Source organism: Sinocyclocheilus anshuiensis, unplaced genomic scaffold (assembly GCF_001515605.1).
Source record: "Sinocyclocheilus anshuiensis isolate Anshui unplaced genomic scaffold, SAMN03320099.WGS_v1.1 scaffold423, whole genome shotgun sequence".
In the NCBI taxonomy this organism is placed as follows: Eukaryota; Metazoa; Chordata; class Actinopteri; order Cypriniformes; family Cyprinidae; genus Sinocyclocheilus; species Sinocyclocheilus anshuiensis.
This window is the reverse complement of record NW_015549610.1, coordinates 1,394,352-1,421,804: the sequence shown is the minus strand read 5'-3', so window position 1 is coordinate 1,421,804 and position 27,453 is coordinate 1,394,352. Positions and strand designations below refer to the sequence as shown.

At 38.7% G+C, this 27,453-nt stretch overlaps 1 protein-coding gene across 2 annotated transcripts in view; it reads right to left on the bottom strand.

The window, feature by feature from the left end:
- Window positions 1-203: 203 nt before the first annotated feature.
- Window positions 204-27,453, bottom strand: part of LOC107659213 (A-kinase anchor protein 12-like) — a 37,769-nt gene continuing 10,519 nt past the window's right edge. Inside the window, exons 2-4 of one of the 2 annotated variants that reach the window (XM_016448079.1) lie at window positions 18,984-19,086; window positions 3,281-7,963; window positions 204-1,441 (exon numbers count right to left, since the gene is read on the bottom strand). In XM_016448079.1, the coding sequence (XP_016303565.1) occupies window positions 3,285-7,963; window positions 18,984-19,086 (4,782 nt within the window). In that variant the 3' untranslated portion in view covers window positions 204-1,441; window positions 3,281-3,284. Of the gene's footprint in view, window positions 1,442-3,280; window positions 7,964-11,626; window positions 11,862-18,983; window positions 19,087-27,453 lie in introns of those variants that run through there. The other variant, XM_016448080.1, reaches the window with a different exon arrangement.

The following is a 27,453-nucleotide window of genomic DNA, read 5'->3' as shown; positions in this document are numbered from 1 at the left end:
TTTTTTTTTTTATTCAAGATAATACACCCTGTGCAGTCTGTCATTTGCATACTTTCTGAACGTTAACCAGTACACATTGCGACTGCTCGAATTTTGGCATATGCATTTTCATAAAAAAAAATTACTTGTACTAAATTTTCCTTTACAGTTTGCCACCATCTTCATCCAAATACACAACTGTCACTCATTTACATTTGATTTTGAAATGCTTTCCTTGTCATCCTGTCTGCATGTATGGCTATAATATAGGCTCATTTCAAAGAGACTGACAATAAGGCATCTACCACGTCTTTCAAAGAAATAACAGTCCTTGATACAGAGATTAGGAATGCAAAAATATTCTACACTATATTACTGAATATACCCACATATATGTGAATTAAAACCACGTGTAACCTGTGTTGGAGAGTTTACCAATACATGGCATTAATACAATTCTCCTCGCACAATTATCTCACAATTTTCTTTTAACCTCAGGTGCATTTTTGGCGTTGAAACACGCATTCGCCAAGGCCGTTAAACAGTGAAGCGCACATGTACGTTGAGGACAATAAAATGTCCTTTTCTAAACGTTCCCTACTCATGCAGGCGTCTGTCATCATCGTGATCATTTCACAGGGTACCACTAAAAGCAAATCAAATTGAACATCAGACTCTTAAAATCTCAAATGTCACACATTAATGGTGAAATCATTCATCGTGATTGTACATGATAAATATACATAACAAAAAGAACATTTCACAGTAAGGGACGAAGAAGTGGTATATCTACAGTAAGAATGGAGATGATAATGGCTGGATATTGTGTTTCAGAGTTCACTGAATTTGACCTAATTTTCACATTACAGCCACAGCATATTATGCACTTTTTCATTTGCTATAGCTGTAGAGGATGTATCTGTACCATGTTTGTTAAAATTACATGTCTAAGTATTTTGTAGTTTTACACCAGCATGACATCATGATTTCAATGGCTGTTTTAGAAGGTTAGAACATGTTTGAGAGGGTTGAGAGAATATCTTCGATATAAATACAATATACAAAACACAACCCTCCTACTGCAACACTACAGAACACACATATGCTCATACAAGAACCACACATACATAAACTCTCCATTCGACAGACTGCTGAGAACTAATAAAAAAAGAAAATGCTCATCACAAAAAGTTACAGGTGGGGAAATGGCATCTGATGCAGTTTGGCAAAATACAGGAAATTGGGAGTAGGGGGCAGCTGAGTTATGGGGAATTTGGAAAAAGGATAAGAGGGATGAATGGATGGATTAAAGGAGAAAGAGAGAAGGGAGATTGGCCTTAAATCTCTTGCTCTGGGAGTTGGTACAGAGCACTGTCTCTTAGTGTCCTCCATGGCTGCCACTCACTTCCTGCTTTCCGGAAAGCTCTGTGCTCCAGATTTGTGACTGCTTTTTACATGCAGACTGCAAGACAAAAAGGAAAATGGTGAGAAAAAAAGTACAATTCTAGCACATCAGCATTTTGTTTGCAATATGTTTTAAGCTTACTCATGTACGATGCTAATTCTGCTAATGCTAATTCAAATACTATTTTAAAACTGCAATATGCACTCTTTTCTTTTCTCACAGCTCTTTAATCAATTAGCATGACAAGCTACTATCCTATTATGTTACTTTGTCACCCATTATTTCATATGAATGGCTCTTTCCATCGGCACTGTATCTTCTGTGCCTCCAACCACTGTCTCACTCTGTTTGTATGACTCAGCACAAGTAACCAAGGCAAAGGGGGCAGTCAGAGAGAGAGAGAGAGAGCAGTGCACCAACACTCATGCTGTGATGCTATATTTCACCAGCCTCTGCTCTACTGCAGTGCTGCATTAGCACTCATCAAACATTTATCAGACACACCCAGGTCTCTTCTCTCATCCCCTTCCTTCTTTTGGTCACGCTTTACATTAGGGTATTTGATTTATTTATTTTTTTATTACAAATGCGAATAACCATTTTTAAACATAATATGTGTCATGAGGATAATGTTTACACGCCTTTGACAAGTCATACTAATACAATAATTAATCTTTTTAAAATATCATGTAAACACAGTCATACTAACAGTCTTAGTAATGCAAGTGTAGCTTGGCTTCGTTAAGCATGTAAAAATATTAATCTAACTACAACTGGCCTCAGCACTGTGCACATCCTCCGAAAGACAGGTAGTGTGCAACATGCATTTAACCCTTCAAGTATATGTTTATGTATTTTAATCAAATATTTAAAGGACAGATGAAGACTGCAGTTTGACTACACAAAAACTCGCTGTAGCTCAATTATAACTGCACATGTAAATCTACTTACTGTAATGTAGTATTACCCTTCAAATGTTATAAGCCAGTATTCTATAATACGAATTTCTTGGGAAACTGGCATGAAGTACTAAATGAAGTACTGTATAAGACTATTTAAATCTCCAAGGCTATTGAAAAAATTAATCTTGCAGTTTTATTCTCTATGCTCATATGCTGATATGACCAGGGGCGTGTCTAGAGCATTTTAAATGGGGGGGCCAGTCGGGGGCACTGGCTCAAAAGAGGGTGGCCGTGAAGGAAATCCGCTTGGGAGTGGAGAGATTCGTCCTCGCGCGCATGGATTATGCGCCCTCGACATTGTAATTAAGATCACACTATAGAAACCGCCTAAAATTAGAAATTTACTAAAAACAAGCCTATGGCAAGACATCTGGTAGGGGGTGCACCTGGCGTGGCCAGCCAAATTTCAGGGGGGGCCAGTGCCACCCCTGGCCACCACGTAGACACGCCCCTGGATATGACACTTCTAAGGGTTGTATTTGATCATACAGTGTATCTTATCAGATGAATTGGTTCTCTAACTACATATTGAAGGCTTTGATGAGTGGAAGAGAGGAGGGGCTGGGGAATTATACTCGGTCTTTCACCACAAGTTCATCTCTCTTCACACGGCTTCCCTTTAAGACCCAGCATACAAAGTGAAGGGTCAGGCAGCGGCATTCCTGCTTTGATATCGAAGGTCCCTTGGTTACTAGTACATGGAACAAAAGCTTTTTCATCTCTCCAAATGGAAATCTACCCCTAATAAAACTAAGATCCATTGAGGTTTTTAAAAAGGCACCATGCAAAAACTGTGATAAGGAATGTGGAACTTTCTTTAATGGACAAAACTGCCTTTGGAGACATTGTAATATTTTTTTATATAACTGTTTTGCTTTACATTTATAAAAATAAAAATAAAATGATCCGTTTCATTAAATTAATAAAGACTAACCTGCTCATGACACTGTGACAACCTCTGAGGAGACAGGCTCGATCTCATTCCCAACCTCCTCCATCACCTCCTCCACTGCAACGGCATTTGCTGTCTTCTCAGTAGCAGTCTCCAGTTTGGCAGGTACATTTTTAGCATCTGTCTTTTGACAGTCTGGATCTCTTGACTCTCCCTGGTTTGTTGTGTCCTGTATTGAAACCTCCGTTTGAGGTTCTTCCAAGTCTTTTTGAGGCTTGTCTTCTACTGATTCCTGGCTCTCTGAACTTTCTTCTTTCATGTTTGTCTCAGTGTCTTGAACAGGTACATCATCTGCATTTATGACACCAACGTTAAATTCCTGTGCAGTCTCAATCTGTACCTCCTGTGCCATTTGACACTGCTCAGCCACAATCTGGTCTTGACTTTCACCCATAACAGATGTTTCCGTCATCTTTTCTTCTGGTATGGCTTCTGAAACCTCTGAAGCTTGTGTCTCTTGCTGGATTTCTGTTGGCACTTCCTTGGGATGTGATTCAACTTGACTTTTTCCTTCTTCACTTTCTGTGGTCCCACTAAGCTTTTTCTCTCCTGCTTGCTCAAGTTCGACTTCACTTTTTGTTACCTCTGTTTCATGATGCACATCTTCCACAGAGACTGTGGCAACCTCCTCATTTTGAGGTTGGATTTCATCTGTGATAGAAACCGTGACTGTTTCTGTAATCAGGATGGTGTCGTTGACCGTTTTCATTGGTTTCTCAGTAACAATGCGAGTTTGTTCATCATCATCTGTGCAGATATCGTCAGATGCTTTTGGCTTCTCTGGGCTTGTTTCTAGTGAAGCTTTTTCCTCCGAAACGACTTCTGTTGAAGTTTTTTCCTCAATCATTCCAGAAACCACTGGGGCCTCTTCAAATTTGACATCGACTGATGTGGTACAGCTTTCTACCTTCTCAGTAGACACTTTTTGTTCTGCATATGCCTCAGCAAGGTTCTCTACAACAATTTGAATGACCTCTTGCACAATAACACTGCTCTGTTTCTCAATGATTTCTGCTTCTGTCACTTGGGTTGCCTGGATCACTTCAGTTTCTTCTTTCACATTCTCAATAACTTCTTCAACCACAACACTAACTTTCGTTGAGGTTACTTCCAAGCTTCTCTCAACAACTTCTTGAGCAGAGCCAACCTCAGCATCATTCACTTTAACCTGGATTTTGTGGTCATCTGCGGGAAGAACAAGAGGAACCTTTTCCATAACAGTTTCACAAGCTAGATCTGCTGAATGGGATTCTGTCCTTTCAGATGTTGAGCTTGTAACACAAACAGTCTCTTTGATGACTGCAAATTCTTCAGTGGCGGCTACAACTGGAATTGGATCTTCTGTAGACCCAGCAGTTTGAGAAGCAGGCACCTCTGGAAGGGTTGCCATGACCTCCTCTGTTACAGCCATGGCAACTCCCTCCACAGACGCTACCTCAACTGTGGCTTTAGCTTCTTTAACATCCTCCAGTTCTTGCACTTTCTCAACTTTGGCAACAGCAACTTCAGTGACTTCTACAGTTTGGGCACAGACTGAATCTTCAACAGTTGGTTCCACAGGGCCTGCAGCCTCAACCTGAGGGGATTTTTCTGCCACCACCAGCTCTTCAAGAAACTCTGGTTCCTGTTGTCCTGCATTGATGAGCGCTACTTTGACTGCTGCTACTTCTTGGAGATCAGTCACAGTCTCAGCTTCAGGTGTCTCCTTTATCTCTTCAAACTGTGCTTTCTCCTCAACCGCATTTTCTTTGAGCTCTGTCTGACCTCCACTCATCTGAGCCTCATGAACCTCATCCTCAATCATACTGGCCTGTTCAGGCTCCTGTGTTTTGTCTTCAACAGCCAACTCTGTGACAAGCACCTGGCTAACAACTGTTACCGACTCCACTGAAGGCTTCTGAGTGAGGTTTTCTTCCTCCACCACCTTTATTTCACTAGTGTCAAGGCCAGTGCAAACAGTAGTTGCCTCTGTTTTCTTATGTGCAACCAAGACTGTTTTCTCTTCCTTGATAGCTGACTCGACCAAAAGAGCATCAGTGGTGACTGCAACTACTTCTTCCTGTTCCTTAGTCATGGTGACAGCCATGGCACTTGTGGTAATACTGATAGTTTCCACAGCTTCTTGTAGTACTATATCGGTCGTCTTCTCTACACCATCACCTGGGACAGGAGTTGTCTCACCTGATGTAACTGGTGATGCTGTAACGCGTGATACAGCAGAAACCATTTCAGTCTCCTCTACTTGTTCAAGGGCCGTAACTGCTTCTGAAGTAAGCTCAACAATGTCCTCTGCAATAGTGTTATCAGTCGATTTGGGTGTGGCAGCTGTGTCTCCTTCTTCGGGTATGTCACTCAACTGCTTTCCCTCTGTCTCATCCTCAACATTTTCCACAGTGGTTGAGATCCAAGATGGTGATCTATCCTCAGCTGAGGTTTTTGCCTGGGTGACTGGTGCAGATTCTTGCTTCACTTCCTCTCCCTTAACCGCAACTTCTGCAGCTGGTTCATTGTCATATTCTGAAAGAGGTACCACAGCTGGAGTGTCAGAATCATCCTCTGCAGAGCCAATGTCAGAAGAGATCTGCTCTTGTTTACCATCAGACTTCTTCTTCCTGCGTGGAATCAATTTCCTCAAAGAGAAAGAGGATTCTTCTTTGGGGGCTTCACTGTCAGAGGTTGTATGCTCTGGGCCTGAGGCTTCATCAGACTTGTCTTCTGCTTTATGTTTCTTTCTGTGGGTTACCAACCTCTTGAAAGATTCCCAGGTAGACACAAGTTCTTCTTCTGGTTCAGGTGAAGAAGCCAAATTCTCATGATCAGCTTCACCAGAGCTTCCAAGAGGGGACTCAGCGGTCTTTGTCTGCTCTTCTCCTGACTGCTGCACTTCTTCCTCAATCTTAGGTTCTTCATCATCAGAATAAGAAGTCTTTCTGGCCCTTTTTTTAGCTGAGCCCACACAAATAAGGGCTTCCCAGGACACAGATGTATCCATTTTTCTTTTTGGTTCCTCTGCAGCTGGTTCAGGCTTTTCGACTTTTGGCTCAGCCTTTGATTCTGCCTGTGACTCTTCTTTAGACTCAGATGGTACCTCTTCAGAAGGTTTAGTCTCATCAGTTTTCTCATCAAAGACAGCACTCTCATTTGAAGATAGGGTAGAAGATTTTGGTTTGTCTCCAGGTGCTTCATCTTCGCTCTCAGAGGGCCTCTTGACACGTTTTTTTGGAGTGACTAGTTTTTTGAAAGAGGACCAAGGTAAAATTCCATCTTTCTTCTTCTCACTGTCAGAAGTGACTGGTTCACCCTCAGTCTCTGCAGCTTGAGCAGCCTCGGCTTGAGCCACCTCAGCTTGAGCCACCTCAGCTTGAGGTACCTCCCCTACAAGATGCTCACCAGATTCTTCTGGAGAAGATGCTCCGCTGTCAGGTTTCTGGGGCTCAGCTGACTCAGTGGATGACTGGATGTTTTCAGCAACTGGTTCACTTGATTCTGTTTGCTTTGACTCTGCTTCTTTTTTACTCTTCTGCTTTTTGGATGACAGCTTTTTTAGCCCTGCTCCTGTAAACAGCTTCTTAAGTGGGCTTCCCTGAGCCTTGGATTTCTCCTGAGATGACAGGATTTCAGCTTCAGTTGTCGCTGCTTCTGAAACATCTGGCTTGTCACTTGTTTGTTTTGAATCATCGGAGGGTTGAGCTTCAACAGCAGTTTCAGCAGCTGGAGCTTCAGTAGTCTCAGTTTGAGTCAGAGTTTCAGCTTCACTTGTAGCCTCAGCTTCTACTTTAAGTTCTTGTGGCTCTTCTGTTTCAGTGGAAGTTGTTTCAGTTGTCATTTCAGCTTTAGTTTCAACCTTTTCTGAAGGTTTCTCTATCTGCTCACCCTCAGCTGGTTCTTTCTCTGCGTCCCCTTTAGTTTCCTCTGTACCCTCAACAACACCCTCTGCTGTCTCCTCAGTTTCCTTAATGTCCTCCTCTGCAAACTTTTCCTTGACTTGTTCCTCATCTTTGGGCTTTTTGAAGCTTGCCTTCTTCCGCAGGTTAGAAAAGATTCCCTGAGTGAAAAATCTCTTAAAGGGACTCTGTGTCTCTTGAGATGGTGGACTTGTGGGCGATTCAGTTGGCGATTCTGGCTCTGGTTCTTTCTCTGGTTCTTTCTCTGTTCCTATTTCTTCAGCAGATTTTTCAGTCACCTCCTCACTGACCTTTTCAGTCTCTGATGGGGCATCAACTACAGTTTGGTCTGCTGGTTCTTCTGCCTTATCAGTCACTTCTTCAGTCGTGGCCTCTTGCTCTTTTTCTGTAGTTTCTGGTGATTTGTCTTCCACAGATTTATCTTCCTCTATTGCAGGTTCCTCTTTCTTTTCCTCAGAAGTTGCATCTGCACCACTCTCTGCTTCCTTCACTGTCAGCAGTTGCACAGGCTCAGTTTTCTCATTCTTGTCTTTCTTCAGTGTGAACTTGAATCCAACGAAACGGAAGATCTTCTTGAAGCCCACCTCATTGGCCTCCTCTTGTTTTTCCTCTACTGCCTTCTCTTCTGTGGTTGTAATTTCATCTGCATTTGCAGAATCGTCTCCTTTCTCTCCATTAACCTGAGGGGCAACCTCTTCTTGATGCACCTCAATTGTTTCAGGGCTGTCTTCTTTTTGGGTGATGGTTTCCGTCTGGCCAACTGTAATGAAAAATAAGCAAAGTTTTAGTAAAGTTTTTAGTGTATTTATTTCAGTTACAGTATTTCAAGTTACCCAAGTTCACACTTATGAAATAGTATAAATCAAATAATCATCATTCATTAAATATCATAACACTCATAAAGTCTTATAAAACTAATTTGTCTCTTATGGATAGCCAGTTCTCAACAGGACTAAGTGTAGAAAAACAAGTTAAGAGTTATAAAAGCAAGGTACATGATCTAGTGATATAATTAATTCAAGATGGAGGGCTGTGACAATTGAAGGAAATCAGAGCCACATTGCTAGAAAACCTGAAAAAACATTTTCACCCCCTGTTCAGATTTAATCAGACATATGATGGCAATTTGATATTACGTTTACATTTTCTGGTCTCTTTCTTGTGAGCACCAACAAAAAAATTATAAGCTGGGGAATGATGACAACATTTAACATCAAAGCAACCAGGGGAAATTTCCATGTTGTAAGCTTCACAGTTATGCAGACTATGTTGCCAAACTTTTGGACTATGAAATTGGCCTCATTTAATAAAGCAGAGCAAACACATAATGATATCATAATGTTCCTGTGGCTCAGTGGTAGAGCATTGCATTAGCAGCGCAATAGATTGTGGGTTCAATTCCCAGGGAACACACATACTGGTAAAAAACGTATAGCCTGAATGCACTGTAAGTCGCTTTGGATAAAAGTGTCTGCTAAATGCATACATTTATTTGTTTAATTTATTTATTTATATCACTTTATTCATCTTCATTAAGCCTGTATATTTGCCCAGTTCTTAAGCTTCCAAAGACAAAATGTAACAAATAAAATTGCAACAGGTGGGATAAACACGAGAACAAACACTCATAATGTCTTGAATTCCTCCCTTGCCTATCTGTGGTTTGACAAGAGTGGGTTGGTTTTGAGTGTGTGGGGCTAGGAAGAGGGAGTCGAGTTTGCATGTAGTGTGAGCCTCCTAGAGGCCCAGTTTTCCTTTGACATCCAACCTAGCAAGGGACTGTTCACATCTGGCTCTGCTTGCTCTTGCTCTGGGGTCTGAAACCCACCCAGTGACTTTAAAAACAAATTCCAAGCATTTTTAATGCATGGATATCACATTACTTGGCTTCCTATACACTTGTATGACACAGGCCGAGATAAAGGGTAGCAAACCATTTATCTACCAAAACAACTTAAGCCAGAGATCAAAATGATTAATAAATTGTTCTAGCATGGTTTCTTTTTTATGTGACCGGTAAAGTCTTGGACTGATTACCCTAAACTTGAAAATCTTACAGTGAAACAACAGGAATGGCTTATATTTACTGCCTGCCATCATATCAAACTCTTAGGACAACAGACAGTCATTCAAATAAAATATTGATGCTCTTTATGCTGTTGTGGTCACTTGCTTACATTTATCAGTCCATTTTCTGTTGGTTTAAAACAAAAAAGAGGCTCTGTGTTTTCAATGCTTTAAATTTAGTGAAGCACAAACTAATCTCACAGTTCAATGTGGTACAGGGATGCAATGGCATCCCCATCCCCCTACAATACAACAAACCATCCCCCCCACAGACCAAACCAAATTCTAAACTTCAGCTTAGGAAGACTGTATTGTGTTGTCCTCTTTGTTTCACAATGGGCCCCTGGTTTTTTTCCTGCTTGTGCTAAAAGGGGTGGGGGGCCCACACTATTGTCCATCCTGGAACTTAAACTACCATGATGAAAATCCTTATTGTAAAATGGGAAAAGGGCATTATGGGAAGCCATATAGAATGACAGATAGAACTTTCTCAGTCTTGGTGATATGGAAGACTGATTAGCAAAACAATTAGAAAATCTTATAGTTTAAACATTCCCGGTTGTGCAGAAGTGTTAAAAAAAAAAAAAGTAAATTTGGGATCAAAATGTCAGAGTAGTACGGTAATTATGCAAACACTTAGAAAGAGGCCCACAAATATAATTAAACTAAAAACCCGCCTTAAACATGCAGTCTTTTTTCTCTTGACAGATGTGCAGCTACAGATTATATGCTCTTAATTCATCTTTCCATTATTTTAAAAACATCTCCTTTGGGTACATTCCAGGAGGTTTCTTCTTACACTCTAGTAATGTTTTAACAATGAAGGACACACATTTTTATGCAAAAAGACACACTGCTGTTGCCTCACACAGCTGGAGACAGGGAGGCACTGTATATGTGCAAATGTATTTTTACAGGAGTACGAAAGACAAAATGGGTCAAAGACTTGGTGAATCCACCAGTCGCCCTACATTTGCCTTTGTCTCAATGGTGGCTTAGACTGGGGAAACTCGAGCCAAGGAATTTGATAGCGTGTCTGTTCTCTGTTGTAGCTGTTAAAGTGTGGAACTGTGGGTGAGCATTTTGGAATGGGTGGGTGCAAATGCCATCTGAAATCGCAGTGGTGTGATAGTCTAGAAAGACAGGGGAGGGGTGGATGTTTGTTGAGATGGGTCTTAGGTAATGGTCAACAACCCCCTACCCCTTGCTGTTACATGCAAATACAGGCTGTTCATTAGTGGAGTCTGTGAGTTTAGGGAAGTTACAGGAAGAATCAGCAGTAGACTGACTGTCGGACCCCTACAAGGCCAACTACCCCACCTCCCACACTAAATAACTACACTTTAGTGATTCCCTTTGACATAGATGTGAATCATGAAACAATCAAGATTTTTTCTTTCCACTTTTGGAAGTGGGTAGTGTTGAATAACTACATTAAGTAAACCGAAAATTAATAAGCCTGCAATGCTCTGCATATATGAAATTTAAGCCAATTAAAATAAAATAAAATGGTAAATTTAGGAAAAAATTGATTAAACGGACATAAACAAAGATAAGAACATCCGCACAAAATCCTAATAAACATTCCCAGCTAATCAAAACACCCACACCACCTCTCGAGAACCCTGACTAAGATCTGAGGGGCTTAAAAACTCATTAAAATTCCTAAAAAGAAGGACATCTGAGACCACTGAAGCCCATCAGATTGCAACATTTCCAAGAATTCTATATAGTACATGTATAAACCCACCAACTGTACTGTTTTCTCATACTACATGAGATGTAGAACAGATAAATCCTTCTAAGGTTCAGGTTGGTCTCCCATACTTAAAGGTTAATGCTTCACATTAACAAACTAGAAATATGACTTCACTACTCTAAGCATCACTGTTAGTATATACAGATCTATTTCTTGTATGTATTTGTAAAAAAAACACAAAAAAAAACACTTTTAAGGAATCCTTGGTTTTTCATATGTTCTAAGGCTTAATGAAATGCAAAATAATTAAACACATACACAAAAGAACCTGGAGATATGCAAGTGAAAGTAATTAATTGCTCAAATGAAAAATCAATTAAATATTTTCTCATAAAAACATATTAAACTGTATTTAACAACATTGTCCTCTATACAATGATGCCACAAGCTACAGATCAGGCAGACAATATTAGAATTTGTCCACAAATTTAACTGATTACTGAATAACACATTTGTAATTTAACCCAATAATAATAATAAAGATGTCAAGAATTTCCTACACAAACCATCTTAATTATTACTGCCCTCCACTGTCCCCTAATAATAACCATGATACGTCTCAACTTTAACAAGTCATAGATTTTATATGCATCTTACCTGTTAGAGTTATTGTCCCAAGCATTTCAGAAACGTTTGCTATTACTTTTCAGGGAAAAAAAAAGAAAAAGAATTGCCGTTTAACCTTCGCTGACAGTGATGCTTTTTGAACTCCCTTATTGTAAAGTCCTGCTTCTTCTCAGACTACGATCAGCTGATAGGCTTTAAGGCTACACTCTTGTTTCCCTCTCTTTCTCTGTCCTGTGAGCTCGTGATGAAGCCAGGCGTCTCCTCTTCTGAGTTTCTGGGTGAGAATGAGGGGAACGGGTGGGTAACACACATTTCAACAGACACTGACACATGTCCTATGTGGGAACACCCCACCCATGCCCCCCCACTCCTCCTCCTCTTCAGCTTTTCAGCTGTTCTCTGCCCCTCTCTACTGAATGAGTTTCCCTCTTCCTTCCCCCTCCACTCCTCTTTACACACTCCCTCCACCCACTTACTCAAACTCCAACATTCTTTTACCCAACTTTTCTTTCCCTGTTCAAAATGACAGAAAGTGTCAAGCCATAGTTAAAATATGTATGTCTGTGTCTGTGTGTGAAGGGAGGGAAGATTACTCAAGTTATCAAAGGCATTTCTGTACATGATGCTACACAGAGCTCCATTTCCCCTTTCCGTCTCTCGTCCAAGACGGCGGGATCCATATGACACATAAAATGTACAAGGGTGAAATGAGGACCTTCACAACATGTTCTTCTGTATCTGTATCTTATCTCTCTGCTTCTTCACCCTCTCACTCTACCAAGCTCACTCTTTATATCTCCTCTATATCACTCTCAGTCCATGGGCCTAAATACCAGCCATAAATACTTCCAACCAAAATTGTTTTACATTTTTTTTGTTTTAATTTTATTGGCATTGCTTTGACAAACCTGTCACAAAAACAAGACGACAATACATGATTTCATTATTATTTACGGTTTAGTGGCTTACTGTGATGAATATTCCACATATAAGTTGCCACATAGAGTTTTGGACAGTAGAATTTTTTTTAACACAATCTAATTTACACCATACATTGTGTTGCAATATCTTGTAGCCATCCAGAGAAACAGTGTATAACTGCTCTTTATTTAAAAAAGTCCATTTTACCTACATTAGTGAATTTTGGACCCATGTGTCAACATATGCTGACCTTCTGTTATTTTAAAATATTTTAGGAAAAACACTATGTGTTTAATAAAAATGTCTCCCTTAATAAAATGATCTGTCCTTGTTCTTAAGTGAAAAGTTAGCAAATAAAGTGACTTTCTATTTCAAATTTGCTTCCCGGACTAGCTAGTGGAATGCTAATGTAATGAGGCTGGCACTCTACAGTGCTAATGGTTCATTCAAAGTGTAAACTGAGGCAGCTTATTTCATTCAAGTTTTGTTGAAGGAGGATGGCTGAAGAATACCAGTGAGATTCCTCAGCATACAAGCATCTAATCAGACATCTCACACCTTGCCATTGTTCTCATGGAATGTGCGAATTCCAGCTAAAATCTTCTTCTAAGTGGGTGATAACTCTAATCCAGTTTGGTCTGGATCCTACAGACTATGCAGAAACTCATCTGGTTAAGATTGGTATTTTATCTCTCCTAACTAAACCAAAAGCTCTTTCTGTATCATTCACTTTACCACAACAATAGTTGTACTCAAATGATTTGATTGCTATGTTATTGTGATGTTTTAAGTTACTGGACTGCAGCACTGGACATTAACTTAAGTGTTTGGGTGCGAAGCTAGAGGGTACAAGTAGGGCAAATTCTACTTGAATAGCCGATGAATAGCCGTCCTCAGACTTTATTGTGATCTATACTAACAGACAGAGCCATGGGGCTCAGATCAGAGGGATTTGACATATGGGAAAGGCTTTTTGCCCCCAGTGACTCCATAGGAGTGGAATTCAATAAGCACATACTCTCTCACACTAAAGACAGTGTGAGTCACTCCCTTTCTACTGTAATGGACATTCCTCAAAAGAGGACGCTTGTACTCTACTTCTTCCTGAATGCATCACTTATAAGCTGAGTCATATTTGAGGATTTGGCCACGGAGACACAACTAACACAGATGGCCTATTCCAGCCTGATGTAGGCCTAGTAAGATGTGATAAAATACCAACAGCTAATCACAGTCATGGTCTGTCATGGTGATACCCAGAATGACATCCGTCTTATCTCTTGCATCAGGGAAACGTGATCAAACACAGAAGCGTGAGCAGTCTGCGGTCTGTTTTGGCTGGGAACATGTGGAAGTGGGCTTCCCGCTGGCCTGGGGGCTTGCAGGGGATGCTGCGACGTCATTGCAGACCCCAACTCACACACGTACACACATACTTCCACATACACACGCCCTCATCTGTGCACGCATTCCTTGGGCCAGGAAGACGATGTCAAAATAATGGGAGGAAAAGGAAATGAGAGCTGTGTGAAGATCTGGCCAGGATCAGAGGACTGTCTCTAACTCTCCAGCAGTCTCCCGCTTTATACTTTCACCTGATTTCGCTCACTAGATTATCTTTAAAATGGCATCTCTGCATTTCGTACCCTCCTCCATCTCTACATCTCTATATCAAGCTTTCCTTATTTTATTCTTCCCGTTTCCTTTGCTTTCTATGGATAGAGGAAACTGAGGAATGCTGTGCAGGAAGCACGCTCATTCTTTTGCGTCATTGCTTCCTCTTCCCTCACCAATTTCCTTCGCTATTAGGTCATTCTCTTTCACTGGGCTAATTTGCCACTTTTCAGAAAGGACACTATGACAATGACTCAGATTATTGATAGTGCATAACTACTCTATGAGCTGTCACAGTGCTAGGTACAACTTGTACCCATGACATCATAATTCACCTCACGGTTGTAGTCCATTTGGTGTACCTACATAAATGATACTGCAACATACTGTAAACTACCATTCAAAAGTTTTTGGTCGGTAACAGTTTTTTAAATGTTTTGACAGATGTCTCTTATGCTAACAAATTTCAATTTAAATATATTTTAAAATGTAATTTATTCCTGTGATGGCAAAGCTACATATTCAGCAGCCATTATTTCAGTCTTCAGCGTCACATGACCCTTCAGAAATCATTGTAATGTGCTGATTTAATACTCAAGAAACATTTCTTCTTCTTAATGTTGAAAACAGTGCTTACTATTTTTGTTATGCATTTGTGTATGATTTTTTGATAAATAGAAAGTTCAGAAAAACAGCATTTATTTGAAACAGATTGTTTTTCTAATATTACATTACTGTCACTTTTAAATTATATCAATATATGGTTGGCAAACTACTAGATCATGACATGACATCTCAATGACACAATATGAGACAATCACATTTCTTACTAATCACCCAATGGTCTGGGAGATTCTATGTAAACATGTTGTAATGTAAAACATCAAGCCAACATTTGATTGTCTGAACTATGTATTCCCTGTCTACCCAGACCAAATCTCACTTTCAATATCCTTTAGTCAATATCCACAGTCAGGATGAATGTTTAACAGCCAAACAATAATGAAACTAGACTCTTTTAATGCTTTCACAGGGAAAAGTCTTATTTCTTTTCATTTATGCACTCTTTACATCTCTTTTCAGTTACACAATTTATTGTTGCAAATTAAAGGATTTAAATTACACTTAATCAAACACATATTCACACTCTCCCTGTGGTTTTCTCTTTCTGCCAAACCCTTCATCGCTCCACACTTCACACATTCCATTCTCATGTCATCTCAACTTTCCTCATCTGTGTGTTTCTCTGATCAACAGCATGAGCTTTTCTAAAACATACTTGTAGTATCAAATGTTTACTCAGTCAAGAAAATCCCAAGTTACTATTTAATCTCAACACAAGGAATCAGTGTAATTTGTATGTGGCTTCAAAAGACGCTGACCTGAATAGTTTTTATTTTAAACTAGAAAACAAGTGCTTAATCAAAATAAAAATATGTTCATAATTTTCCAGGAATCTGACCTCAAATCGTACTGCAGATCTGGAAAAGAGATTCTAAGAAGTGAATTACTCACCACACACACACACACACACACACACACACACACACACACACACACACACACACACACACACACTGTCAAAATCAAATCACTCTTTTGGATTCAAATTCTAAACACCAATAAAAAAAATCTTAAGCAATTATCAACAATCTCAGAGGCAGAGCTCTCTATGGACACCATTCCACAGAAATAGGTCAAACATACATACAAATAGCAAAAGGAAAATATACAGTAAAGGGATACACTTATACCAGCAAGACTGAATTCCAAAGATAAACAGATAATCACATCCAGCCTGTTAAGACATGTTTGATAATGGAACACAGACTCATATGCTATCAAAGTAAACACACACACACACACACACACACACACACACTCGGCTTGGTGGGGGAGGACTGTGTATGAGATAATGGTTGAGCTCACTCTCTGGACTCACTCACGTCACCGCCTCCTAAACGCCTGGCAGCCAGCTTGTGTGTGTGTGTGTGTGTGTGTGTATGTGTGTGAGTGGGTGGGTGGGAGAACTTAATTCATTTGCAAACTTTTGTATACATGTAACTTTTGCATGTCTGTACATGTAGGTCAGGCAAGTAAATCTGTGTTTGTAACTTCCTGCTGACATATGTGCATTAGTATAATCATGTGAATGAGTGAGCTTGTATGGGTGTGTATTCATGAACATTTGAAAAGCCAGGCGTAGTCAAAATCGAAAAGATGCTGATTAAAGGAAATTGTAAAAATGTATGTGTTTTTAATATTGAAAGCACTATTTTTTCTTTGTTGATTTTGGCTGCGGAGACATAGCACAATACTGGCAGTTTTATTTATTATTTTTGGCAGTGTGGACACCAAAATAATCATACTTCTCTCTAATCTGTCTTTATCTGACTCTGTGTACATGGTTTCCATTGTAAAGTTGCACTAAAACCCGACAGCATCATATTTGGGGAGGTTTCTTAACTATGGAGAACAGACAGATATATCAACACATTCATTTTACACACATTTAGGGATATGCCGGTATCAAATTTTCATGTTGCGATTAATTGCTAATGCTTTTATCATGGTATACAGTATTATCACGATATTGAAATTTAGTTTCAAAACAGTATTGTCATAATACAGTATAACAGGTTTAATAATGTTTTTCTTATAACAAAAATAACTGAACATTTAAATACAATAAAGCAATACAGAAAAATGTATAAAGTTAAAAGTTTTACACAGATTAAACTGCAAAAGAACTATAAAGACCAATAGGTATCACTTTACAATAAGACCTGTCATTATAATCAGTAATTATGTCCCCATTGGATGCAACAAATGCCTCGTTTATAATGGGTTTTATTGTTTTTTTATTGGTTTTGCATCACAGTATGTTAAGGGGCGTAACAAGAAGAATTTTTCATTGGCAGTTTATGTTAACTAATGAATTAACTAATGTAAACTAATGCAGCCTAATGTTAACTAATGAAGCCCTAATGTAACCTGTGACCGAACAACAAAGAATCAAAACACTTTCAAACAATATCATAATATGTTGTAGTCCAGATTAAAATGTAAAAAAAGTTTGAAAATAAATAGCCTATTAAGTCTAAATATTTAAGTATTTGGCGCTGTGATGAACATCATAGCAAATACACAAATCTGAATGGCTGTTTAAATCATTTAAACACGTTTCAGAAACAAAAAGCTTTGTTTACGGGGTAACGGCTGCATTTCTGCTGTTCAGCGCCATCTGCTGTCAGAGAGTGAATGTGTTTTCATCCAGAGCGTCTCTCACGCGCTCCGCCATGCGTTTCTCATCCGTGCTTGTTTACATCAGAGTGCGCAGGCGTGTTTGACGCAGCATACAGCGGTGTTGTGCATTTTGACCAGTTGATGGGAAAAGTATTCTTAAAATGCATTCAAAATTCGGAATAATTTGTAATATATAATTATTCACGGTATTTAGAAGTGTCCACGATAACAATATCGTGCATATTAATTACAGTGATATATCGTATTACCGAAAACCGGCACATGTCTACACACATTATTCTACGTTTCTATAAAACGTTCCAGGGGTTTTTCTGGTACTCTGGGGATGCTGGAGAAAATAAATGGCTGCACTGAGCATGCTAGAAAATTATAGCTAAATACTCTTGGCTGGCATTACAGCATTAATCATGCAGATTAAATAAAGCTAGTATTGAGGCATTTTGGGACTGTTTCAAGGGCTTGTCCTGGTATTGTATATTGAAACTCGCATATACATAATGTCTCATTGCATCCAAAGCAACAACAACAGGAAACAGGTTTTATTTGCGTGTAAATGTGTTTACACTGTCAGATGTGGCACAGAAGAGAGACTAATCTTGCTTTCTGTCAATCTTTCTTTTGTTCTTGCTTTGATACACTTTTATAAAAAAAATACATAATGTTTATGAGAGAAATAGCAATGTCAGATTTGTGAACAAACAATTCATTTGGTTTGATATTTTCTGAATGATTCATTCATGAATCCGGTATTGCTACTTCTATAATGAACTTCAACAAGCCAGTAAAAGTTAGGGTGTAAATTTCTAAGTTATTTAGAATCATTTCTTTCTAAGCTTGAGAATTTACTACTTGAATCACTATTTGTCATACTAACCTTTGAAAACTATATGATACACTACTAAAACCATTAATCATTTTATATTCAAGATTATTTATGAAAATGCAAATTGCATTCCATTCCGCACAGATTCATGGCTCATTATATACAATCATTTAGCTATTCTTCAATATGCCTTCCTTTTTTTAGTTTTATTCATGATGAAATTCCAGCAAAGTGTGTGATTTGACCTCCAAATTTAAAGACACCTAAGACTTCTATACATGCAGTGAGGCTATCTTATTAAAAACATACACCTCTTTAAGGGGTCAGCTAGGTCATGGCTTGCTAAATATTATTGGGGGGAAGCATCTCGGTGGTCTCTCTGAGTTGAAAAGCAAGAAAGGAACACAAAAAACAAATAAAAATAAACATGGTATGCATTATTGCCCTAGAGTCTTCTCACAGACCATGGTTAGGGGACTAAAGAGATCTATGTTGGTGTCCACTCACTGCAGACTCTATGTAGGTGTTCTCATCTTCAGGATTGCTGGGGATTATGAGAAGGATCAGTTGGGGAAAGAGGGCACACAGATAAAAAGATAAAGATCACATCTTAAGCCTCACACACACAGAGACCCCTGACGCTGGGAGGCGGCCCACTATTAGTGTCAGTCATTGTCATACCACGCACACAGACACGGTAATAAAGATATGAGAGTGATATATGCACACACAATGTTCAAACACATGGTTATGCGCACATACCCTCAGCCGGTGGGTTCTCCTCCGTGTGGCCATTATACTCTGTCTGATCATCTGTCTTCCCATTAAGACTGGAAATGGAGATCTGTCCATTCTTCTGAAGAGGCTACAACAGAAAGAAAGAAGAGAGAGACATGAAGAGTTAGAATTGTAACAATCTTTTCAGCAAAGGTATGATGACACAATTTAGTGTGGAGCTATTCAAAATGATGATATATTGCAATTATTTCTCACCAGGCTTTGCTCAGTTGTACTCTTAGCTTGTTCTGAGTTTGGATTTTGGTCATATATGAATAACCAAATTTGTTCTTAATTTAAAAAACAACATTCACATTACAATGTACAGTATTGTTGAAAAGTTAGGGGAGTTAGATTTTAAAAATATGTTTTTGAAAGAAGTTTCTTATACTCACCAAGGCTGCATTTATCTGATCAAAAAATACAGAAAAACTTGTTTAATTCATGTATTTAAATCTACAATCTGGTGTTCACCTACACAGACATACATACTGAGTCTCCCTAAGGATAGTTTAATTAAATGTATGGATCAGGCTGGCTTCCAAAAGGGAGGCACCTCTTGAGAAGATCCAGTAAAGGGGCTGTGCACTATTCAAATGGTTTGGCACTTCTCTTGTGTACTAAAGTGAAGTGTTAAAACAGGTGCGGGAAAAGAACTCCCAAAAAGGATTTGAGAGAGGATCTGACAGTTCATGGTTTTAATTTCAGCATCAGTTTCCATGTAGACTACATTTAAATTTAAGATGGCATTGATGTCATAGAATAAGACCAGTGGTCCAGCAGGTGTCCTTTTAACCCATCCACGCCTCTGACCCCCAGGTCTATCTCATGACAGTCATTCTCCACATTCCGAGACCTGTTCACAGAATTCCAGCTCGATGGGGGCAACCCCACCCAAATTCCCCTACCACAGCTCTGTTTCATCCCCTCCTTTATCGGACCTGACGTCACATGCCATTTACAGATCCATAACTCAGATCCATAATTAAGGTCTTCAAAAGTTTTGGGTCATTAAGATTTTTTTTTATTAAGGAAATTAATGCTTTTATTCAGTGAAGTGAAAAGTGAAAGCTAAGACATTTATAATGCTACAAAAATAATTTTATTTTAAATAAATGCGTATCATAGTTTCCACAAAAATATTAAGCAGTACAACTGTTTCCAACACTGATGATAAGAAATGTTATTTACGGACTAAATAATTATATTAAAATAACTTCTGAAGGATCATGTGACACTGAAGACTGGAGTAATGGCTGCTGAAAATTCAACTTTACCATGACATGAATAAATTACATTTTAAAATATATTAAAATAGAAAGAGTTTTTTAAAATGCAATAATATTTTACAATTTTACTGTTTTACTGTATTTTTGATCAAATAAATGCAGCCTTAGTGAAATAGAGAGTTCTTTCAAAACCACCTCAAACTAGTGTACATACCAGGTGTGAATCCACATGTTTTTCAATTTGTTCAATAAGATTTTCTCTGTGTCCAAATTTCCCCATAAACTTTTCACGGTTAGTTGCCAATATCACTAAAATGACTGATTACTGAAAGAAATGAGCACTTATGTTTCCATATTTGGCAATAATATATAAACTATGAAAATCAGTTCTCCACAGTATATTTATTGAAGAGTGGACCGTAACACAGTACACAAGCTCTAAAGTATTTTAATGAGAGACTGAAGTATATATATAACATCACGTCATCTATTGTGAGTTGTTTACTTAATATTTCAGCATGTCATTTGATCAAATCCATGCAGAGCTACACCTACTGACATGTTCAAGCTAAAAATAAGACCACCATACTGATCCACCCAAGAAGGTTTTATGCCAGATATAACAGTGAAGAAAACTGACAAAAAAATGACTGTTAATAAATTAGGCTAAACAATTCTTGCTATTTTTAAATGTATCCAACTCTGATTGGCCAGAAGAGTGGTTTCTGAGAAATGTCTGAGCCCACTGGTGACACACTTGGTCCTTTACTAAGGTCGTAACTCACCCGGGACATTTAACAACTGTTCAACCAACAAAAAACTGTGACAGTTGTTTATCTGAAATAACTAAAGGTAAACACAATTTGTCTTTATGGCACCACACACTTGTGGGTGGAAGTTTTGCACAGAGGTGTGACATCAGGTGTGTGTTGTGTGTGCTGTCATGAATGTGATTTGTGACTGGCCTTGTGCGCTGCTTTTTCAGTATATTTATGCTGTACATTAATAGAACAAAAATAATGTTTTCCTATGTCCTTCCTAAAACTTCATTATCTGGAAATGCACCCATCTTTTTCATACTTCCATCTGTTCTACTGCCCTGTATTGCACTGATCTGCCAGATTCCTTTTCTCTCCTCTTCCTCCCTTCCTCTGTTGCAGTCTCTCTGCTTCAATTTGCAGATCAGAGGTTCAGGGACGGCTGTCCATCCCACAAATCACTCTGCAGAGAGGGTGCAAATCTCTTCTCTGTTGGACAGGGAAAGACAGCAAAGGAGAGGAGAATTCATGCTGTCTTAAACATCTATCCAGATGTCAAATACTCCAAATAACAGTCATCTTACAGATGTGACCTTCTAAAGTTTTCAATACTCTCTTGGTGTTCATCACATTTTTGGACTGTTAAAGTTGACAAAACTGACATACTTATGGATTTAAAATGCCCATCGACAGATGGAGCCCATATAAGTGTATGAGTGTATGAGACTGAGATATATATATATATAAATATATGTGCGTGCGTGTGTGTGTGTGTCTTATTTTTGTGAAGTAATGAATAATGAAACTTCAATGGACAAACCTTGGCCTCTTGGTATGAACAGTTAAATAATTTAGATTTTGCAGAATACCTGAACTTATGTCCTCAGTCTCTTAAATGCCAATTTAAACACCTTAAGATGAATTATAGCGTTAAAAAGGCCTTAAACAGGGTGTAAACTACAGTATATCAAATCCTCATATAGCTCATTAAACTGAAAGCCCAGACTAGTAAATTTTAAACACCTTAAGATGAATTATAGCGTTAAAAAGGCCTTAAACAGGGTGTAAACTACAGTATATCAAATCCTCATATAGCTCATTAAACTGAAAGCCCAGACTAGTAAATTTTAAACACCTTAAGATGAATTATAGCGTTAAAAAGGCCTTAAACAGGGTGTAAACTACAGTATATCAAATCCTCATATAGCTCATTAAACTGAAAGCCCAGGCTAGTAAATGTATGCCAGCAACATTTATAATGTTGCTGTAACCATGATACCTGACTCCAGATCTTAAATGCATGCATAACATGATAACTGCACTGTCACATACATTGTGAGAGGTCCAGAGAGGATATAAGTGACAAATACACAAAGCTACAAGTTTTAGCTTTCGGAAAATACACTCAATACACTCAAAATACATTCTAAGATCATGTTTATTTTTTAACTCTAATTGCGATACTGGTAATATAATCTGTGAAGAAAAAATGGTAGCAAATGAGAAAAGTTCAAAATAGCAGCATTTTCACCAGAAATCTTAGACTTGAACCCCACTGTACACATTCAAAAAGTCATACCTACGATACGCCTGACACAGAGCAATAAAAATCCCCTTGGGGTCATGGTTTATCCATGCCTGTTAACCTCTGCCCTTTGAACCCTTGCTGATGAGGACTATATCACATAGAAAAAACAGCAGAGGACAGATGGATAATCGTCATCGTTTGATTTATACCAAGAACCTTACAGCAACAACTAGCATACACCCCTAATAATAACATCAAACTTATAGAATATCTATTTTTGGCTAATTTGGTTAGTTTTAAGGGCATATTTTAATTTGAAAGTATTTGTCAGAAGACTGTGATGTAGACTTGTCAGTAAGAGTTATACTATACTAGTTATAGCTGTATTTACAAGGTGCCATTTCAACGCTGGAAGACAAGAATAGAGAAGTTTCCTAACCTAGATGGACAAATGGAGGACTAGTTTTACACAATGATGTATGTGCCTGATGTATGGTTCAGTCACTGCCTGTATCTAAAAAGAGGCCTGCATTTTCCTGTACTGTAGGCCAGAAAAAAAGTTTGAATCTAATTCTGCCAATTGCAGGGGAGAGGGGAGAGCAGCAGTAGATGAGGTAATTATGAGAAACCTTCCAAGTTCAGAGTGGTCAGAGACTGAGATCACTTCTTCAGACGAAAAGGGAATATTATTATATAAAGCTGTGTATCATCATTATAGAAGCGATAAGAGAAAACGTGACGTACTAATCAAACTGTAGACAGACAATAACAGTGGTCAGAATACTGAACCCTGTGGGACTCCAGTGGCAAGTTCGGAGAGTGTGGAAACGAAACATGATATAATCTGTTATCAAAGGAGTCTACAGGGAGTAAGACTTTAGATCCAAAATCAGCAGCTGATGGTTGAACCAGACAGGTCCAGATAAACTGAAACCAGGGAGCTAAGAGCTCTTACTGTAAGGGATAGTTCACCCAATAATTCTGTCTTCATTTACTCATCCTAATGTAATTTCAAACTTCCATTACTTACTTTCTTCTGTGGACACGGTTATTTGAAAAATGTCTCAGAAGTTTTTAATTTTTTTTCCCCATACAATTTTTCAAAATATCTTTTATGTTGCACAGAAAATAAGTCATACTGGTTTGGAACAACATGAGTGTGAGTAAATGATGACAGAATTTTTACTTTTGGGTGAACTGTCACTCTAAGCAATTTGATTACCACAATTACAGTTGAAGCCTGATTACTACGGGTGAAACAGTGTTTTTTGTAATGAGGTTTGACATTTAGCTGAATATTGACCCTAAAACATTTGAAGTTAAGCTTACAAATTCTGATGTCAGAGGGATGATAAACATTTTTAGGCACATTATGAGCAACAGGGAATCATAACAGACCAAAGTCAATGAATTTAATCCATATTGCTCAATTGTCCCAGCTGGGATATGATTTCCACTCTGAAGCTTTGTTAGTGACTGTTACTCTCATTGCTTGCTTTTGCTGTATTGTAATCTGCTTGCAGAGAAATTGTAATTGAGGTTGGCATTTGAGATCTCATGATGGATGCATGATTGTTTATGCCCCAAACACAAACCTCCCAGTTGAGACAATAAACCTCCCTGATACAACAAACTATAAGCCACCCAACTGTTGTTTACTGTATCCTCCTGCTATCTCGCTTTCACCTATTGCTTAGTACACTGCTTCATTATTAAAGGCATAGTTCAATGGCAAAAGAAAATTCAACAGATCACAAAAAAAGGTATTTTAAAGAACTGCCATTTGATAAAAGTCAATGGGATCCAAAACGTCACACTTTTATTCACTATTGATTTAGGGCAAAATTGTTAAATAATTTCCATACTCTTTTTAGGCATCTAAATTTAATTAATATCAATGACTGTCAGCAGCTTTATGGAGATGATTTACTTAGTGAGGCAGTCATTGAGACAACACACAATTTAGCTGTTTTTGATGTGCACATATTCATCTTATTTAACTTAATCTGCTCAAAATTCCAGCTGAATTTTGAAACAGTAAACTATTTATCCAGCATGAGAGAAAAAGAGGGGGTTAAGCACACATACACACTTCGGTAACACATATTCAGTATTGGAGCCTCAGAGACCACAAACTGCATGCATCATCTCATTTGACACAAACACAGATGTGAAACGATCAGCCTCTGGCACACAGAGAAAACCTCAGTCTCTCTCAGTTAAGTCACTTACTTGACAAACAATCTACACCAGTGCAGTATTACTGTGGTAAACTGCACCAGTGTTTTAACAGGCTATGCTTACAACCTGATCTTGACAAATAGGCCACCGAAATATACTGCACCCTTACACGCCTAATCATATCAAATGTACATGTGAATCGATTTGAATCAGTTACACTGCTTGAGATCACAACAGTCTTTGAGGTCCACAAATCATCAGCCTTCTCAAAGTCTGAATCAGAACCAGAGCGCCACACACCAGACTGCCCGTTTCTCACTCACTGAAGGGGAAAATCTTTGGCTTCAAAGGCAGACAAACACATCATCTTCTTGCCTAAACTTATTAGACTGTGGCAAATTTATGGCATTTGAGCTTTACATTTACAAATAGCATAGTGACAGCTTTGCATTTCTTCACCCAGACTTGATAAATCACATATCTGCAAGGCGACTAGGGATTAAGTGCTCGCTTTGCTAAAACTTCCTTCATGATGGCTTCAGATTTGTTTGTTTCATGGAAACATATGCAGTGAATTCTTTACTTCTCATTTGATGGAGGAATTTCTTTTTTGGCAATGACTTGGAGCAATATACAAAAAAGGAGCGATTTTGTTACAAATTCCAGGAACTTGTACATATAAATGTCCGTGCGGAGTCTTCCAAGCTGCGAGCCACCCCACCGTGCGTTTTCCTGATGTTCCTGACCCCCTATTTGTCTCCTGCCGATACTGGGAGTCTTCTGTTCCTTCCACTCCCCAAACAGCTGTCACTAAGGCCACCCTCGTGAGCAAACATCAATGTGATAGGACAGGACCTCCCTGTGTCTCTGGCAGATCAGCCGGACCGTCCCAGATTCAACCCCCCCACAGTCGGTCTGAAACAATAAACCTCCTCCCCTGCTCTATCCCAAAGGTCCTCCTGTGATTCAGATCATAAGGAGAAAGGAATAGTTCAGACGTGACTCTCCTGTTATTTTTAAGAGTTTAAAGTTAGGATCTGGAGGAGATAGTGAAACTGGATCAGTTAAATCACTGCAGAAATAAGGGATAGTTCACCTAATACACGAACAATGTTTCATTAAGAAAATTCTGCATTAAAATGCTGTTACTAGGGTCCTACAAAACCTGCTTTTAACTCATCTGTCAACTTGCTACTGTCCTAACCAACTGACAAACTACTTGTCACTGATACAGTGTTTTTAATACTTACCCTTACACTTTCAAATGACATTTCCCATCTGTTGTTGAACAGACGCATAGTGCTTTTTCTCAGGAGACCTGAGAAGATTAGATACAACACCAGGGAAATTAGTTCCCCCACTGTCGCCAACAGCCACATGATGTTGTTATCCAATCAAAGAAGATACAGAATTGTTTTTAGACAAAGGAACTGAGCTTATAGAGATTATCACATGCTGCCTGATTTTATTTTATGCCTTAACAATGTTACTTTGGTAGAGGCATACGACCAAATTTGGTGGAGACATGCACATTCACAAACGCTTTCAAAAAACACTAAAGGGGATAGTTCAACCAAAAATGAAAATTGTGCCATCCCTTTTTTCCTTCTGTGAAACAAAAAAAAAGATACGTGTTTTTTTGTCCATACAAAACTGATTGGTTGCCAACACTTTTTCAAAATATATATTTTTGTGTTCTTGTGTGCACAGAAGAAAGCAAATCATACAGGTTTGAAACAACATGAGGGTGAGTAAATAATGACAGAAATTTTGGGAGAACTATGTCTTTAATGGTTATTTACATCTAAACTAGTACCTGAACTAATATGAGCTATGTAATATCTCCTTTGACCTATGAGTACCTCTGTTTTCATAAACCTTGTGTATGAATTTTGCATATCTTCTTCTTACTCTGCCAGTGATAACAGTCCATCACTTTCATCTCTAATAAGGAGAGAGAATGCAATCGCTGTTTACTACAGTGCATTCTAGGACTTTCTATATACTCAAACTCTCTGTATAGATCTGAAGATAACATTTCTAAATGTCCTGGCATGGCAGTGAGCCAGAGCGGTATATGACCTTTCAATCAATACATGATTGTGCTGAGATTTTACAACTCTCCTTGGATGCTTACAAATTTGATATGTGCTTTCTAACTTCCACCACCCACACTCTCATATACAGAAACACATGCACCTTTACCAGAAATAGGGATCACAGCAGTTTGTCAAGAGGCATGAGTCATGATTTGTCTTTCAAGGATGAAGAAGGGTTATTCTGTCCTCTGAGAGAAAGAAAAAGAGAGATGGTGTATGTGTGCGTGTATGTGTGTCTGTGTGTGTGTGTGTGTGAGAGAGAGAGAGAGAGAGAGAGAGAGGAGGACAGCATCTGATTATTTTAGGTACAGCACTAAGCTGATGAGACTCTACACTGCAGTGAAGGAGAAACAGCGCATGTGCCTGAAACAGGAAGTCCTTAACTCCTCCCCTGGCTTCCTTATTTGTTTAGCTGTCTTGCAAAGCCAAAGTCACAAATAACATAGTGACAATATCAAACTGGAGGCATGTGAACTGTGGCATGATTACAATAGCATGCATTTGAAGATGAACGAAAGTCTTAGATGGTTTGGAGCATCTTAAGGGTGAGTGATGACAGAATTCAAATAGTTTGGGGGAACTATGAAATTAATTAGAAAATATAGCGGCTCTGAAAAAGCACAATTTAAATATATTTCTTTTTCACCTGGGATGTGATGT